This window comes from Mangifera indica, chromosome 4 (assembly GCF_011075055.1).
Source record: "Mangifera indica cultivar Alphonso chromosome 4, CATAS_Mindica_2.1, whole genome shotgun sequence".
In the NCBI taxonomy this organism is placed as follows: Eukaryota; Viridiplantae; Streptophyta; class Magnoliopsida; order Sapindales; family Anacardiaceae; genus Mangifera; species Mangifera indica.
The window spans coordinates 2419956-2437047 of record NC_058140.1 but is presented as its reverse complement, the minus strand read 5'-3'; the positions used below and the strand labels follow the sequence as shown (position 1 = coordinate 2437047).

At 32.1% G+C, this 17092-nt stretch overlaps 4 protein-coding genes across 4 annotated transcripts; 3 read left to right on the top strand and 1 right to left on the bottom strand.

Moving 5' to 3' along the window:
- The first annotated feature begins 1998 nt into the window (after window positions 1–1998).
- LOC123215030 (MLP-like protein 43) lies at window positions 1999–3570 on the top strand. Its single transcript, XM_044635068.1, has 2 exons — window positions 1999–2263; window positions 3079–3570. The coding sequence occupies exons 1-2, from the start codon at window positions 2077–2079 to the stop codon at window positions 3348–3350; spliced, it is 459 nt and encodes a 152-aa protein (XP_044491003.1). The 5' UTR covers window positions 1999–2076; the 3' UTR covers window positions 3351–3570.
- A 2403-nt stretch (window positions 3571–5973) lies between these two features.
- LOC123213648 lies at window positions 5974–9223 on the top strand. The gene is made up of 7 exons (XM_044633121.1): window positions 5974–6180; window positions 6269–7012; window positions 7108–7248; window positions 7333–7788; window positions 7867–8226; window positions 8315–8548; window positions 8636–9223. Exons 1-7 carry the CDS (start codon window positions 5974–5976, stop codon window positions 9032–9034), a joined length of 2541 nt encoding a protein of 846 aa, XP_044489056.1. The 3' UTR covers window positions 9035–9223.
- A 1244-nt stretch (window positions 9224–10467) lies between these two features.
- LOC123213647 lies at window positions 10468–13164 on the bottom strand. The gene is made up of 2 exons (XM_044633120.1): window positions 11059–13164; window positions 10468–10973 (listed from the first exon to the last, which is right to left on the bottom strand). The coding sequence occupies exons 1-2, from the start codon at window positions 13130–13132 to the stop codon at window positions 10468–10470; spliced, it is 2580 nt and encodes an 859-aa protein (XP_044489055.1). The 5' UTR covers window positions 13133–13164.
- Window positions 13165–15112: 1948 nt separating this feature from the next.
- Window positions 15113–16665, top strand: LOC123214806 (MLP-like protein 43). Its single transcript, XM_044634800.1, has 2 exons — window positions 15113–15357; window positions 16190–16665. The coding sequence occupies exons 1-2, from the start codon at window positions 15171–15173 to the stop codon at window positions 16459–16461; spliced, it is 459 nt and encodes a 152-aa protein (XP_044490735.1). The 5' UTR covers window positions 15113–15170; the 3' UTR covers window positions 16462–16665.
- The last annotated feature ends 427 nt before the right edge of the window (window positions 16666–17092 follow it).

Genomic DNA, 17092 nt, shown 5'->3' with positions numbered 1-17092 from the left:
TAACAAATAAAATATATCAGTGAAGATGATGGCCTCATTGATGATGTATCCAGTGATTCAGATCCTGATTTTCCAGTTGATTGATACTAATAAGCTTTCGTAATTATAATCATGGCCATAATTATGAAATTATTGATTTTTCACAAAGTTTGATAAGAACAATACAAGTCAGTAAGCAATTTGATTCTCATAAGATTATATTTTCATAATTTAACAAACTCCTAATCTTTTACATAAATATCTATTAGAAATTGACAATATACCAGACCAAAAATTAGAAAAAAAAAATGTATGTTGTACACAATGATTCATTTTACTGCTCGACATATATATAAAAATAATAATAAAATTATATATATTTATTTTAGGTATATAAATATTTTAAATTAATAATAAAATAATACTCAATCATATAATAACATATATAAATGTATATATTTATATATCTAAAATAGGTATATATAATATTACTCATAAAAAAATTGTAATGTTGCTATGATATGAAATATCAAACCCAAATTTAGCAATAATATGTAATTTATTTTCTTCTGAAAATTTGGGGACAGCTGCCACCCAACTAAATTGATATGTCCTCCAAAATCCAAACATTATCTCAAGCACTCTCCTGGATGGAGAAACGTGATATGTGACATAATTAATTACTAAGAAGCACAAAAAGGGAAACGCTGAAAAGAGAGACAAATAAAACCTTAAAATTTCTTAATTATGTGATCTACTAAAGGGGAACATCTATTTTGTGGTTGAATTTCCCATTTTTGATAACTGAACAGAAATAAGTGAAGAGAATACTTATTTAGCGTATCAATTATTGATGAAAGAGAGTTAAAGATGTCGTAGAACTTGAAAGCAAAGAGCACGTCCAAACTTGAAACATTTCATAAACCTAGAAACTATACCCACCCAACGTTTCCATCCATCATAGATTAAATGAGGATAAGATTAAACGTACTGGATAGGCTTGTGTCACCTTCAAAATTTATTATGTAAGATGGTGGCATGGATACGGAGACCACAAAATTGTCAGCAGTAGATCACAAATCATCTTGAGTGGGGAAGTATATAAATACGGTGGCAGATATTTTGTTGCATAAAACATGTGGAAATGGCATTTTGGAAATTGTTATGATATGATGCCAAGTGCAGGATTTGAATCCCACATTAAAAAATATGAATGTGAGATTTATATAATGTTCAGCTCATCAATTGATATCAAAGATATCATATGTGCTTTTGATGTTAGGTTTCTATTTATATTTAGATTATAAACCCTTTGTCAAGCAATGCGCAAGATGCATGGGTTTAATAAGAATTAATGTTAGAATGTAAGTTGTTACAATATTTTGAGCGTGGATAAAATTATTTATATTAATAATAATTACTCATTTGTGTATTAATGGTAATAGATCATCATATAATTAAATGTTTTTTATAGTTAATTTTAAATCATATAATTATATATAACAAAAACTATACATACAAATAAATTATACAAATTAAAGTAACAACTTGTGATTAAGTAATATAATTATTTACTTTTTTTTCTCACCTTAAAATCACTTAATCAAATGCTACCGCATCATATTATATAAATAAATTTATATAATTTGTTTGTGCAAGTAGTATTACTCATTATATAGTAAAATATAATCGTTAACGTATAAATTAGTATTTATTATAAGTATACATAATTTTATTATAAATAAAACTATCCGTACTTTCAAATTGTACAAACTTATTTATACAAATTGATGAGATAATTTGTGATTGTGTAATGTGATTTAGTATTTTTTCTCTAACTTCGAAATCACCCAACAAATGTTATCACTTTTATTTTTAAAATTAAATTTCTACAATTTGTTTATAAGTATATAATTACTCGTTTATTATTCATGACCTCCATAAATCAATATATTAATGTTAGTAGGTAAGCTATCACATTATCCTGTCCCACTGAAATCGGTGTAAAAGGGAAGGCCAGTCTATCATTCATCATATTAGAGGTTCTATTTATACTCAAATATTGGTTTCGAATATTAAAATTGTGGGTAGAGAAGCATGGCTAAGAGTGGAAAGATCGAGGTTGATTTAGAAATCCAGGCACCTGCTGAAAAATACTACCACATTTTCAAAATCCAATCCCACCATCTTCCCAATATCTCCTCTGATAATCTGAAGGGAGTTGATTTGCATGAAGGAGAATGGCACAAGGAAGGCTCCATCAAGACCTGGAAATATACTGTTGGTAAGCCAATATTGCAATAACTTAGACTCTTCAACTTTTATTAATAATAATTTCTAGTAATCAATGTTAGAACATTCATTGATTTCAAGTGACAATAAATAATAAACAATAATGAATTCTGTGAAGGAAATACACTCAAGTCATACTCAAAATCGCTGTTGTGCAACTTGATGAGTTCAAGGTTTGGATTGAGTATAATATTAATAAATTTGTTAAAATTAAAAATTTTTTTGTTAGACCCTCAAAATCCTACTCTTTGACTGTGAATATAAAAATAATAGTTAAATACATAAATTATAAGGTTAAACTATAATTTATTGAGCTCAATTTGAGTCAACCGTGTCTATCTAAAGTTTGATTTGAAGCCTATAACTCCCTCAACTCAATTTGATTGCAGCCCTAAAAGTGATAAAGTTAATGTTAAGACGTCTTCCGGCCTTTCTTGGAAATTTGCTCTCTCTCTATATATATATAAGAGCAATGTTATGTATACACGCTTTAAATATACAAAATGAGTATACAAATAATGTGTTATTATGTGATGATTATTATTTTATTCTTAATTCAAAATCATTCTATCACATAATAACATATTATTTGTGAACCCATTTTGTATACTCAAAATACATATACATAGTTTTATTTTATATATATATATATATATAGAGAGAGAGAGAGAGAGAGAGAGTAACCAAGTTCATTAAGGCATTATAATTTTGATGACCTATTGGCTTATAGACACTTTAATATCTTGCTTAACTCCAATGGATTTTACTATATAAGACACCATTATGTCTTTTCTATGAGAATCACAGGAGGAAGAGAGGAGACGTATAAGGAGAAGATCATGGTGGATGACCAGAAGAAATCAGTGACTCTTGTTGGGTTGGATGGAGATGTGTTCAAGAATTACAAGAGCTGGAAGGGCACATTCCAAGCCACGCCAAAGGATGAAAAAAGCTGCGTGGTGAAACATATTGTGGAATATGAGAAACGCACAGAGACTGTTCCAGAGCCACATGAATACCTATATTTCATGGTTAAAATTACGCTAGACATTGCAGCTCATCTTGGCAAGCAGGCATAGATGAGTTCAAACGATGTCGTTTGTTGATTTCACTATGCATTACTACTCTTTGTAATATTAAATAATTTGTGATAATGTTTTCTTAAAACCGACTAGTCGGTTGGTTTTAAGTAATTATGTGTGAGGTTGTGCAAGAGATCTTGTGATGAGAATAATGTAGTAAAATGTGTGATAAACATGTTTAATAAATTGCTAAGTGCTTTCTTGCCTTGTTAGAAAATTTTTTGATGCAGTTTTTTTTTTTTTAATATAAGATCAACAAATCATTAAATTTGTTGTAATGCAATCACTACATGCATGGTTTTAAGAATAGGATTGGATCGATTTGGAAAAATGGTTACAATCACTCAAAAACCATTTTTAGAATTAAATTGAATTGGATTGTATTAAATTAATTTGAATCAGGTGGTTCAAATAGTTGGATTAGGTAAAATCCAAGTTTGACTTTGTCAATATATTATTAGTGTTTAAAATTTAAAAACTCATTTATTAATTTTGAATATGTATATCATTAATAAATAAGTTACTGCTCAGTTTGTATAAATAAGTTTATGTAATTTGTTTATATGTATAATATTATTTAACAGTTTTAATCAAATTCTAAGAGCCTATCCAAATTAATTTATTTAAAACAACCGGTTGAAATGATAATTTTCTATTATTAAATTTACAGAATTGGTAATAATTTCCAACTTCCCTTTCATTAAATTTGTTGTAATGCAATCATTATATGCATGGTTTTAAGAATAGGATTGGATCGATTAGAAAAATTGGTTACAATTCACTCAAAAATCGTTTCTAGAATTAAATTGAATTGGACCGTACCGAATTAAATTAAATCAAGTGGTTCAAATGGTTGATTGGGTAAAACCTAGGTTTTACTTTGTCAATACATTATTAGGATTTAAAATTTAAAAACTCATTTATCAATTTTGAATATGTATACTATCAAATTAAGTTTATTTCGATATTAAAGTAATTAAAATTATATATTTAATAATAAATTATATAAAATTCATTCAAACATTATTTTTAGACAGTTAACCGAACCAAATAATCTGATTATCAGTTAAACTAAAACACCCTTTTATCATGCTGACATACAATCTGACTCTAAAATCACTGCCTAGAACTCATCACCAACTCCAACAAATTACTAAATAAAATATATCAGTAAAAATAATGGCATCGTTGAAAATGTTTCCCATAATTAAAATCGTGATTCTTATGTTGATTGATACTTATAAGCTTCCTTAATTATAATTATGACAATGATTGTGAAATTATTGATTTTTAACAAAGTTCAGATAAGAACTATATTAGTTAGAAAGCAATTTCATTCAAATAAGCTTTTATTTTTATAATTTGGCCATCAAACTTAAGACTTTAACTTATAAATTATAATACCTTACCAATTTTATTAATAATTCTTTCCATAGCAATAATACGGGACTTATATTCTTCTGACAACGTGGGTCATTATCTCAAACAAGCTACTAAATGCATAGGGCATAATCTCTGACATAATTAAATGCTAGGAAGCATGGAAATAGAAAAGCTAAAAAAAATAGATGAGGAAAACTCAAAAAATCCTTGATTATATGATTATTGATTTGGCTTATCGATTGCTAATGAAAGAGATTTAGAGATGTCATAGAACTTGAAAGCAAAAAGACTAAACTGAAATGGTTAGGTTAGCAATATCTAATACATTGTGTTTATTTTTTTAAATTAGAAGGAGTGTGTTTCTAAACCAGAAATGAGTTTCAGAATTTTTTTATGCAAACACTGTCTCGACATATTTCGTACCATCTTTAGAGCGTTTTCATTTCCGACACGTTTCAAAAACCTGCAAACTATACCCACCCAACGTCCATATATATAAAAAAATAAATTTAAAATTTATTTAAACATATAAATTTCAATTGAGAATACACTGTTGAGAATCAAAAGTGTAAAGGAAACGATACTTGATTATATAGAAATTTAGAGGGAAACTAATAAAATTTTAAGTAAACTACGTTTTAAAAACTAGTTACTAAGAATGGAATGTATAAAGTCAAATTATTTACATAAATATCTATTAGAAATTGATAATAGGGTAATTAATTAAAATAGGCAAAAAATTTGCCGCTTATACGTTTTTAGGCCAGCTAACAAATGTTTTACCAAAATAAGCAAACCAATATTTTTTTACCTGTTTTACCCTTACGTTAAAAACCCTAGTAAAACATATTCTGAAAGTTTCTTTGCCGAAAACGGAAAAAAGGAGGCCGAAAGCAGCAATCTGAAAATACAGAGCAAAAATCACCGTCACCGGCGAATATTAGAGGAAAAATAGCCAAAATCTGTTCGAAGTGATAAAATATATCAACAATGGCTTCCGAGGTTAGCTACAGTTTATATTTATTTTATTTATTTGGTCGATGTAATCTCCATTGATCGGTTGAAAATAATTTATTGTGGATATTGCTTAATATTGGGATGTTATGTTATTGATTGAATGATTATGAGAATGTGCGTCGATTTACGGTGGATATAAGGGTAGTTATAATGCTTGAGACGGTGGCTAGGGTTTGCACAGTAAAACCTAGTATATTTTTTTTATATATTTACGTTTGGAATGGTAATAGATGGCTGGAAGTATGGCCGTCGGAAGACGAACGCGACGGAAAGTTGCAGACGACGGAACCGCGCAAAGCGCGCAAACCGCGCAAACCGCGCAAAGCGCGCAAACCGCGCAAACGCAAAACCGCGTAGACCGCGCAACGCAAACTGCGCAAACCGCGCAAACCGCGCAACGCAAACCGCGCAAAATCGCGCAAAATACGTTCTGCACTGCGATTCACCTGTTTAAATTTAAATTTATTGAATCAAACTTATATCATTTCATTTCATTTTTGACGTGTTTTTTTCAGAAATTTCCTATTAATAATCAAGTTGGTGAGAGAAGATTTAATGATGCGCATGATTTTAGAGTTACTATTAATATTCGAAGTCACAAGGATACGGTACAACATATAAGAGCAAAATTAAATTTACAGCAGAAAATATTATTTAGACAATCATGTTTTGGGCATTTTTTGGATCTTGAAGTCCATGGATATAGTTCAACTTTATTACATAGTGTATTATTTCGACAAGTGAATAAGGAAGAGTTGGGAGAAGTATTTTGGTTTCGGTTAAATGGGATTGATTGTAGATTTAGTCCGATTGAGTTTGCTATGATTACTGGATTAAGGTTTAGTAAAGAATTAGATATGATTGATTACATAACTACAGATTCATTGAATTTTAAAAATAAATACTTTCGAAGTGATAAATCGGTGACTTATAAGGATTTAAGTAAAAGTTTCATGTCTAAGGTGTGGGGAAACAATGATGAAGATGCTGTCAAGATGGCTGCATTATATCTGATACATTATGGATTATTAGGAGCAGATAATCGAAAAGTAGTATCAGAACTTATATTACAGTTAGTAGATGATTGGGATAGTTTCAATAAATATCCGTGGGGGACTATGGTTTGGACGTTGACTGCAGAATCAATGAGCCGAGCAATAGAGAAACGATATGAAGAAGTTATGAATGATCATCGGGCATACGATCCAAAAATTCCAGTGCAATGTTATGCATTAATGGGATTTACAGTTGCATTTCAGGTATCCTTCGTTTTAAATATTATTTATATTATTTTTTCTGTTTTGATGCTTAAGTTATTTATTTTATAAATAAATATCCTTATATTTGGGTGCAGCTATGGATATATGAAACTCTCAATAACTTAGGGGGTTTCGTAGCTTGCAAATCTACAGATAGAATTCCTCGTATGTTGAGATGGAAGACACTTGAGAGACCAGGGTGGGATCTTGTTAACTGCCTATTCGAAACTTCTCAGGTATATTAATATATTTTTTATATTAAAAATTAAGTTAATTTGTTATATATAAAAAATTGATACATTTAGTAAAATATTTATTAGGATGTTGTCACTCCTGTCTTGATTCCATCTATTGAGGAAAAGCAATCTGATTGGTTCAAAGAAGTTATGGATTGTATGGGGTACACAGAAGAATCTGATGATGATCGTATGCTTATTCAATCTAGTGATGCAATCCAATCTTCTCACCCTACACGTCAAAGTATATCTGTACATAGTCCAGCAAGGTCTGAATGGACTCCACCACCAGTTACTAGGTCAGAGCATCAATCCACACATCGAACATCAATGTCTCCTCGGCAAACTACAAGGAGATCCCTTGGTGTTACACATGCTGCATCCACATCTTCTACTGGATATGTTCGTATTGAGGAAATGTTACGTGGATTCATGGAAACAGTGGAAGAACGTTTTAGACACTTTGAAGAGCGACAAACATCAATTGAAACAAAAGTTTCTGATATGCAACGTATGTTTTATGCCACCCCCGGAGATGAGGTTAGTAAAAATGCCTAAATGATTTTTTTTATATTTAAAATGAGATGATGATAATTATAATCTTTTATAATAACACAGGATGAGTCAGCTGAGGTCATTTTTGAGGTAGCACAGGATGATGATGTTTGTCCACCTGATTATAATGAGGTAGCTACTGAGTGTAGACCTACGGAAACACCACTTCAACCTCGGTCGAATACCCGAAGGACATTACGTGGAAGAATTATCAAGAAGGGGCGGGCACTACTCAGCCCTTTTACTGATCCTATGAGACCATGCCGGCCACGAGAAGGGAACCAACAAATAAATATTAATTTTGACCAATGGTTTGATAATGCTGACAATAACGACACTGCTTTGACTTATTTGCATGGGCCTTGTAAGAAGCTTGACTGGTGGGACCACATTTGCACTGAAAACAATTGGTTAACGGATGAGGTGCTTAATTCAATATATTTTTATATTTATACGATTTTATTTCTGTAAAATAAAGTAATTATAATTTATGTTTTTGACATTTTTTCAGCATATGGATAATTACTTAGTGATGTTACGTCATTCATATCCCACTGACAATTGGACATGTGTTGACACGTTTTGGGATGGTTGGTTACCACGTATTTTACAAGATCGAGAAGTGGCTGATGTTGACGACTTTCAATGGCCTCGACTATTATTAGATCCTATCGAAGGGAGCTGTCCACAGCTTATACAACGGGAAAGGGATATGAGATACGTTGCATGGGCGAAAGTTGATAAAGTATTTAAAATGTTATATTTTAGAGTATTTTATTTTAATTAAGATTATGTTATGTTATTTACTAGATTTTTGTTATTGTTTTTGCAGGTGTACATTCCTATCAATTATGATTGTCAACATTGGGCATGTGGGGAAATTGATCTCAAAGCGTGGACTTTTACCGTATACGACTCTTCAACTAGCTTCATATCTTCTACGGATAAGTTCATTAATATGATGGCACGATATCAACATCTTCCGGCTATCATTAATGCCACTAGATACTGGGAGGTTAGGGGTGATAACCCTAACTTGGAGCCATTCACGTTGATGCGATGTACTGATGTTCCACAACAAGGCAAAGCCTCTGGTGATTGTGGCGTATTCACACTTTTGATGATAGAGTATTTAGCCACCGGTCGGAAATTTGACTATACATCCTCTGATAGTATTACTTTGCGTAGGATGATCGCGGCTAAGATTTTTGCTCATGGATGCACTTGTTGATATTGTTTCTTAGTTATGTAAATTTATAGATTTTTTTGATTGTATGTGTAAATAGTACATATATTTTTATTATTCTGTTATGTTGTTTAGCATGATAGTAATTTATTGATGTTTCATATTATTCATGCTTTGCGAAAGAGTTACGTTGGATTGATTTTGAAGTGCTATTGAAGTGCATTTTCGGTTGAATTGGATGGATTGGGTGGATTGATTTTGAAGTGATTTTTGGTTAGATTGGTTGGATTGTGTGTATTGATTTTGAAGTGTATTTTTTGTTAGATTGGTTGGATTGGTTAGATTGATATTGAAGTGCAATTTTGGTTCGATTGGTTGGATTGTGTGGATTGATTTTGAAGTGCATTTTTGGTTAGATTGGTTGGATTTGTTAGATTGCTATTGAAGTGAATTTGTTGGTTGGATTGGTTAGATTGAGTTGAGTGATTTTAAAGTGTCTTTTTTGTTGGTTTGGTTAGATTGATTGGATTGATTTTAATGTGGCTTTTTGGTTGAAATGATTGGATTAAAAGTGTATTTTTTTGAATAAAATGTTAACAGGAGGAAGAAGATTTGGATAATGGTAATAATATAAGGGAGATTCTGTCAAAATTTTTTAAAAATTTAACCATTCACTTAATAATTTTAAAATTTTAAAATGGGATGTTGAAAGGTAGATTGTACTTTTTTAATTAAATGGAGTCCACAGTGCTATATATTCTTACAAAGTAAATGTTGTATCCCAGATAGGAATGTCTTTTCACTAGCATCATCAAGGATACTGAATAATTCTTGGGAAGATATAGGAAAGCTGGAAGGCCTAACTTGAACAATATCCTACAAATATTCCAGGTATGTGGCATCCAAACAATGAGAATAAGTTATGGTGGGTCAAACAAATGGAAATACTAATAGATGCACTAAGTGGCAAAGACCAAATTGGAAAAAATTATATGCCAATATGCGTCATAATACTACCATATCTTAAATGCCCACGTTCAAAGAACATCCTAATGGAAATACTAATAGATGCAGCTGAATACAACCAAGACAAGTATAATTAAATTGTGCCAACTATAGAATTCTATAACAAAGTCATCAAACTCTTATAACAAAAGAAATCAAACTCAAAAAAGATTTTCAAAAACACCTAGTATATCTTCCCTTGGATACAAACAAAGTAAATGTTGCAAAAAATATCATTACACAACAATACAAAATAAAAACAAATCTATTGATACATCCAAAGAGAAAAAATAATTTCCCTTAGTTCCCATTATCCTCAAATTGCGCTGTAGTGCCCAGTTTCCTCAAATTGCACATCCTAAACATCTGCAACAAAATAATATAAAATAAAATATTATAGACCCAAAAAAATAAAACAAAAAACCTGAAATGCAAATGTAATATATAGTAATTTGATACCTGGACGTACGCAATTATAAATGGTTCGCACAAGTAAGTCTAGTATGCCCACGCTCGCGACACCGACTACAAACAGGTTGACGTACTTCCTCCCCCTGCGATGGTCTCCTTCTTTGTTCTGACGGTCGGCCTGAACGACGATTCTGCATTAGAGGTGGCTGGATCTCGGGAAGATTCTCCGGACGTAACCATTCAGAAGGATCTCCTAGTGGTTCAACACTCTCTCGATATACTGCTTGCCAATATTCGGTTGAATAGTATTTACTAACCCATTGATAACAATCCGAAAGATTCTGAAACCTAGCCACGGCTACAACGTGTGTACACGAAATATGTGACAATTGAAATTTCTTACAGCTACACTCTTGCGCACATAGATCCACTATAGCGATCGATTGGGCCACACCGTGGACTTCATATCGGTGCATACTTATTGGTTTGACAACCATGTTAGCTGATTTTAGGATATGACCTGCTATTTTCTCCTCAGCCCACGGAGTGAGTTTATTAGTAGAAGCCTCTGCATGATTATAAAAATATATATTATAAATGTATATTCAAACATCATACCCAAAAATGATAAAATAAAAAATCTATAAACAAACCTGACATAGTGCGCCGAGAGTAAAACCATTTCTGAATGGTAGAACGCAAAAACTCAAGTAGCATCATAACCGGTAATTTTCGTGCGTGTCGTGCTAAGGCATTAAACGACTCAGCAATATTTGTTGTCATTATATTATATCGAATACCTGGGAAATAAGCACGGGCCCAACGTCCATAGTCTATACCCTGTAAATATGCACCTGCTGAAGGATTTTCTTCATTAATCATTCGCATTGCACCCTCAAAATCTGGTAATCGATAAGCTTTCGCTGCTCGCCAAAACAACCCATCTATATGCTTTGTCTGTTTATACTTGCTTCGCATATTACCTTTTATATGGTGGTTACACCAACCGTGGTGTGCATTTGGGAATACTTCTCGCACGGAGTGAATGATAGCATGATGTCTATCTGAAATGATGGCCAAATCTGGAATATCACCTATACACCCATGTAACGCTCTCAAAAAAGGGGTCCAAGTCATTGTTTCTTCCTTTCCCCCTACACCAAAAGCCAAAGGATAAATTTGGTTGTTTCCATCTTTACCCACAGCAACAAACAGTGTACCCCAATAACGTCCTTTTAAAAAGGATCCATCAATACAAATAACAGGACGACAATATTCTCGAAATGCTCTAATTGAGCAACCTAAGGCCATAAAGACAAAACGAAACCGATTATCCATATCAGTGTCAATGTGTGTAATGGTGCCAGGGTTTTTTTGTTCCAAATTGTAACAATATACAGGTAATTGTCTGAACGACTCTTCAGGAGAACCTCTAATCTCATTCAACGCCCAATTCTTAGCACGCCAAGCTTGAGTATAGGAGATATCTATTTTGTATCTATCTGCCACATCCGTTATAATGTCTTTTGGCCTATAGATTCGATTAGAAGCAGTAAACACAGATTGCAATATTTTTCCAAGTGTCCGTTTACCTGCTTGTCTGTGGTGAGGCATTATCACATCCCGAGGACATGTGTGAGCTTCTAACTTTCGTAATACAAAAACATCTGTGTTATGTAATTTAACTCCCCTTGCCTTCCATTTACATTGAGCATGTGCACATTTGATATCCCATCTTTTTTTGTTCGAACTAGTCACCTTGATCTGATAGCCTTTTTCTAAGGCATCCCTATACATCGTATCTATCAACACCTGTTTAGATGTGAACTGATCATTTACTTTGATTCTCCCATCTCGTGGTGGAACTGAATGTAATACAATACCTTCATTTTCTATATCCCTGTAAGGATCTGGAACACCGAAAAAAGGATTTGTAACTTCTACGTTCAAAGGAATAGGTTGGTCATGCATTGTTGAAGTGTTATGAAATAAACTTTCCTCACCTAATCTACTTGGACCAACTCCTGCTTCATGTCCACTCCCATTATGACCTCTGTTTTCATCATTATCATCATCGGCATCACCATATTCCTCATCACCACCATTATCATTATCACTTCCATTATCCCTGAAATCATCACCCCTATTATCCCAATCAGTATAACCACCATATTCTTCCTCATCTGGTTGAAAATTTTCTCTCAGAATAGTATCCATCTCATCACATCTATCTGTTGTACCCCGTAAAGGGCGTTGCTGCCTTCTTATTTCATCATGTATCATAACCTCAACCCCATCACCCTCAGGCATACCCTCTGGCTGTGTCTCAGAATATATATTATCCACAGAGTTTATTGCATCATCCATAGGTTCAGTTCGCTGTTGTTGCATATTAGTTATACCTTCTGTAGGCCTTGTAAACACTGTAAGAAATAACGGATCCCTTTTATGTGTCTTTGATAATCTCATCATAATCCGTATATCAAAATCATCCTTCAACAAATATGGTAAATCACTGTAAGTGGTCAGATTTTGCATGTAAATTTTTACACTATTGCAACTTTGATTAATGGCTAAACGAGAGCATACTGCTTCAACAAATCCATCAAACTTTATTTTTTTACTAACTGATACAAATGTTTGAACTCCACCAACATATTTCAAACTATTATCACCTCGGTTAACCCAATGTCCACCGTATCCAAGCAAATATATTAGATGACCCATATTTCTGCACAAAGAAATTGTAAAAGAGATGAGCAGACATGCAAAACGCAAAACGGAAAGGAAAAAACGCAAATCACGCAAGACGCAAACCGCGCAAACTCAAACCGCGCATATCGCACAAACCGCGCAAACGCAAACCGCGCAAACCGCGCATATCGCGCAAACCGCGCATATCGCGCAAACCGCGCAAACCGCGCATATCGCGCAAACCGCGCAAACGCGCAACGCAAACCGCCGCAAAACGCATACCACGCAATTAACCAGAAATGTACTGCGATTTCCGTTTTTACTTAGATCTGGCTAATAAAACTATAGATTCTATAAATCTGAATATTTATAAAAAGATTTAAGCAGTTTAGAGTTACTGATTACAGTTTTAAACTTTTTATATTTGAGTTTTACAGTTTTCTGGATACAGATATTATTTATGTAAAAAAAAAACGAAAGAAACTTACTTGATATATGATAATGATGAATGCTAGAGAGAAAACACATAAAAATTTGTTGTCGTTGAAGTGTTGATAGAAGAATAACGTTCAGAGAGGAGACGATGGTGAAATAAGATGAAAGCTGCGCAAATTGATTAGTTATGTGAAATGAGAAAAGGGTAAAACAGGTAAAAAAATATTGGTTTGCTTATTTTGGTAAAACATTTGTTAGTTGGCCTAAAAACGTATAAGCGGCAAATTTTTTGCCTATTTTAATTAATTTCCCTTGATAATATACCGGACCAAAAATTAGAAAAAAAATTTATGTTGTACACAATGATTCATTTTAGAGCTTAACATATATATATATAAAATAAAATTATATATACTTATTTTGGATATATAAATATGTATATATTTATATGTGTTATCATATGATTGACTGATTTTGAATTGATAATAAAATAACACTCAATCATATAACGATAGATATAAATATAAATATTTGTATACCTAAAATAGGTATATACATTATTACTCATAAAAAAAAAAAAATTGTAATGTTGCTATGGTATGAAATATGAAACCCAAATTTAGCAATAATATGTAATTAATTTTCTTCTGAAAATTTGGGTACAACTGCCACCCAACTAAATTGATATGTCCTCCAAAATCCAAACATTATCTCCACTAGACTCCTGTGTGGAGAAACATGATATGTGACATAATTAATTACTAGGAAACACAGATATGGGAACGTAAAAAAGAGAGACAAATGAAACTTCAAAATTCCTTAATTATGTGATATACTAAAAGAAAACATCTATTTTGTGGTTGAATTTCCCATTTCAAAGCACTGAATAGAAGTAAGTGAAGAGAATACTGATTTAGCTTTTCGATTATTGATGAAAGAGAGTTAAAACTGTCGTAGAACTTGAAAGCAAAGAGACTAAACTAAAGCAATTAGTTTTGTAATATCTAATATGTTGTGCTTTTACAAAAAAAAATTAGAAGAATTGTGTTTCTAAACTAGAAATGAGTTTGCAAAAACAACCCCGACACATTTCATACAGATTATGAAACGTTTCCGTTTCCAAAACACTTCATAAACCTAGAAACTATACCCACCCAATGTTTCCATCCATCATAGATTAGATAAGATTAAATGCACTGGACAGGCTTGTGTCACCTTCAAAATTTATTATGTAAAATGGTGGCATGGATACAGAGATCACAAAATTGTCAGCAGTAGATATATACAGATCACAAGTCATCTTGAGTGGGGGAGTTTATAAATACGGTGGCAGATTTTGTTGTATAAAGCACGTGGAAATGGCAATTTGGAAATTAAATATTTGCTTCTTGGAAATTGTTATGATATGATCCCAAATCCGGGATTTGAATTCCATATATATATAATAGCTGTCACAGTCTTTTATTATTCATGACCTCCATAAATCAATATATTAATTTTAGTAGGTAAGCGGTCACAGTATCCTGTCCCACTGAAATCAGTATAAAAGGGAAGGCCAGTCTATCGTTCATCATATTAGAGGTTCTATTTGTTCTCAAATATTGGTTTTGAATATTAAAATTGTGGGTAGAGAAGTATGGCTGAGATTGGAAAGATTGAGGTTGATTTAGAAATCCAGGCACCTGCTGAAAAATACTACCACATTTTCAAAATCCAATCCTACCATCTTCCCAATGTCTCCTCTGATAATCTGAAGGGAGTTGATTTGCATGAAGGAGAATGGCACAAGGAAGGCTCCATCAAGACCTGGAAATATACCGTCGGTAAGCCAATATTACAATAACTTAGACTCTTCAAGTTTTATTAAAAATAATTTCTAGTAATCAATGTTAGAACATTCATTTATTTCAAGTGACAATAAATAATAAACAATAATGAATTCTGTGAAGGAAATACACTCAGGTCATACTAAGAATCGCTGTTGTGCAACTTGATGAGTTCAAGGTTTGGATTGAGTATAATATTAATAAATTTGTTAAAATTAAAAATTTTTTTGTTAGACCCTCAAAATCCTACTCTTTGACTGTGAATATAAAAATAATAGTTAAATACATAAATTATAAGGTTAAACTATAATTCATTGAGCTCAACTTGGGTCAATCGTATCTATCTAAAGCTCGATTTGAAGCCTGTAACTCCCTTAACTCGATTTGATTGCAGCCCTATAAGTGATAAAGTTAATGTTAAGACGTCTTCTGGCCATTCTTCAAAATATGATCTCTCTCTATATATATATAAGAGCAATGTTATGTATAGACACTTTAAGTATAAAAATGAGTACACAAATAATGTATCATTATGTGATGATTATTATTTTATTCTTAATTCAAAATAATTCAATTACATAATGACATATCATTTGTGAACCCATTTTGTACACTCAAAATGCATATACATAGTTTTATTTTATATATATATATATATATATATATATATATAGAGAGAGAGAGAGAGAGAGAGAGAGAGAGTAACCAAGTTCATTAAGGCATTATAATTTCGATGACCTATTGGCTTATAGACACTTTATTATCTTGCTTAACTCCAATGGATTTTACTATATAAGACACCATTATGTCTTTTCTATGAGAATCACAGGAGGAAGAGAGGAGACGTATAAGGAGAAGATCATGGTGGATGACCAGAAGAAATCGGTGACTCTTGTTGGGTTGGATGGAGATGTGTTCAAGAATTACAAGAGCTGGAAGGCCACATTCCAAGCCACGCCAAAGGATGAAAAAAGCTGCGTGGTGAAACATATTCTGGAATATGAGAAACGCACAGAGACTGTTCCAGAGCCACATGAATACCTATATTTCATGGTTAAAATTACGCTAGACATTGCAGCTCATCTTGGCAAGCAGGCATAAATGAGTTCAAACGATGTCGTTTGTTGATTTCACTATGCATTACTACTCTTTGTAATATGAAATAATTTGTGATAATGTTTACTTAAAATCGACTAGTCAGTTGGTTTTAAGTAATTATGTGTGAGGTTGTGCAAGAGTTTTTGTGATGAGAATAATGTAGTAAAATGTGTGATGAACATGTTTAATAAATTGGCTATTTGCTAAGTGCTTTCTTGCCTTGTTAGAAAATTTTTTGATGCGGTTTTTTTTTTTTAATATAAGATCAACATTAAAGACCTAAAAAAACACAGAAAAAATAGGCATTAATCTAATCTTAAAGTTTCAATGCTTTCTATCAAAAGGATCTTTTGCAATTTTATTGGTAAATCCTAATAAAATATCAACACATTAGACAAATCTAAAACAAATTTAGATATTCAATCAACAGCTCTATTTGTTTCCCAAAACACATGCACAAACCTCACTCGCCAATTATTATGAGACATATTATTGATGTCGCTAAGAAGTTTAGCAAGAAAACTTTTACTCCGATGTATAGAAAATATCAAATGGATTGTCACTTTAGAGTTGGATTCAATTTGAACATTTGATTTAACAAAATCAAATAATTAAATAATCGAATGAAAGTTTA

Bases quoted from the DNA above. Each gene is read 5' to 3' on its own strand.
- LOC123215030 (XM_044635068.1), top strand. From the start codon at position 2,077: ATGGCTAAGAGTGGAAAGATCGAGGTTGATTTAGAAATCCAGGCACCT. The intron at 2,264-3,078 runs GTAAGCCAATAT...TGAGAATCACAG, and splicing joins GACCTGGAAATATACTGTTG to GAGGAAGAGAGGAGACGTAT.
- LOC123213648 (XM_044633121.1), top strand. From the start codon at position 5,974: ATGGTAATAGATGGCTGGAAGTATGGCCGTCGGAAGACGAACGCGACG. The intron at 6,181-6,268 runs GTTCTGCACTGC...TGTTTTTTTCAG, and splicing joins CGCAAAATCGCGCAAAATAC to AAATTTCCTATTAATAATCA. The intron at 8,549-8,635 runs GTATTTAAAATG...TTGTTTTTGCAG, and splicing joins CATGGGCGAAAGTTGATAAA to GTGTACATTCCTATCAATTA.
- LOC123213647 (XM_044633120.1), bottom strand. From the start codon at position 13,132: ATGGGTCATCTAATATATTTGCTTGGATACGGTGGACATTGGGTTAAC. The intron at 10,974-11,058 runs GTTTGTTTATAG...ATAATCATGCAG, and splicing joins CTCTCGGCGCACTATGTCAG to AGGCTTCTACTAATAAACTC.
- LOC123214806 (XM_044634800.1), top strand. From the start codon at position 15,171: ATGGCTGAGATTGGAAAGATTGAGGTTGATTTAGAAATCCAGGCACCT. The intron at 15,358-16,189 runs GTAAGCCAATAT...TGAGAATCACAG, and splicing joins GACCTGGAAATATACCGTCG to GAGGAAGAGAGGAGACGTAT.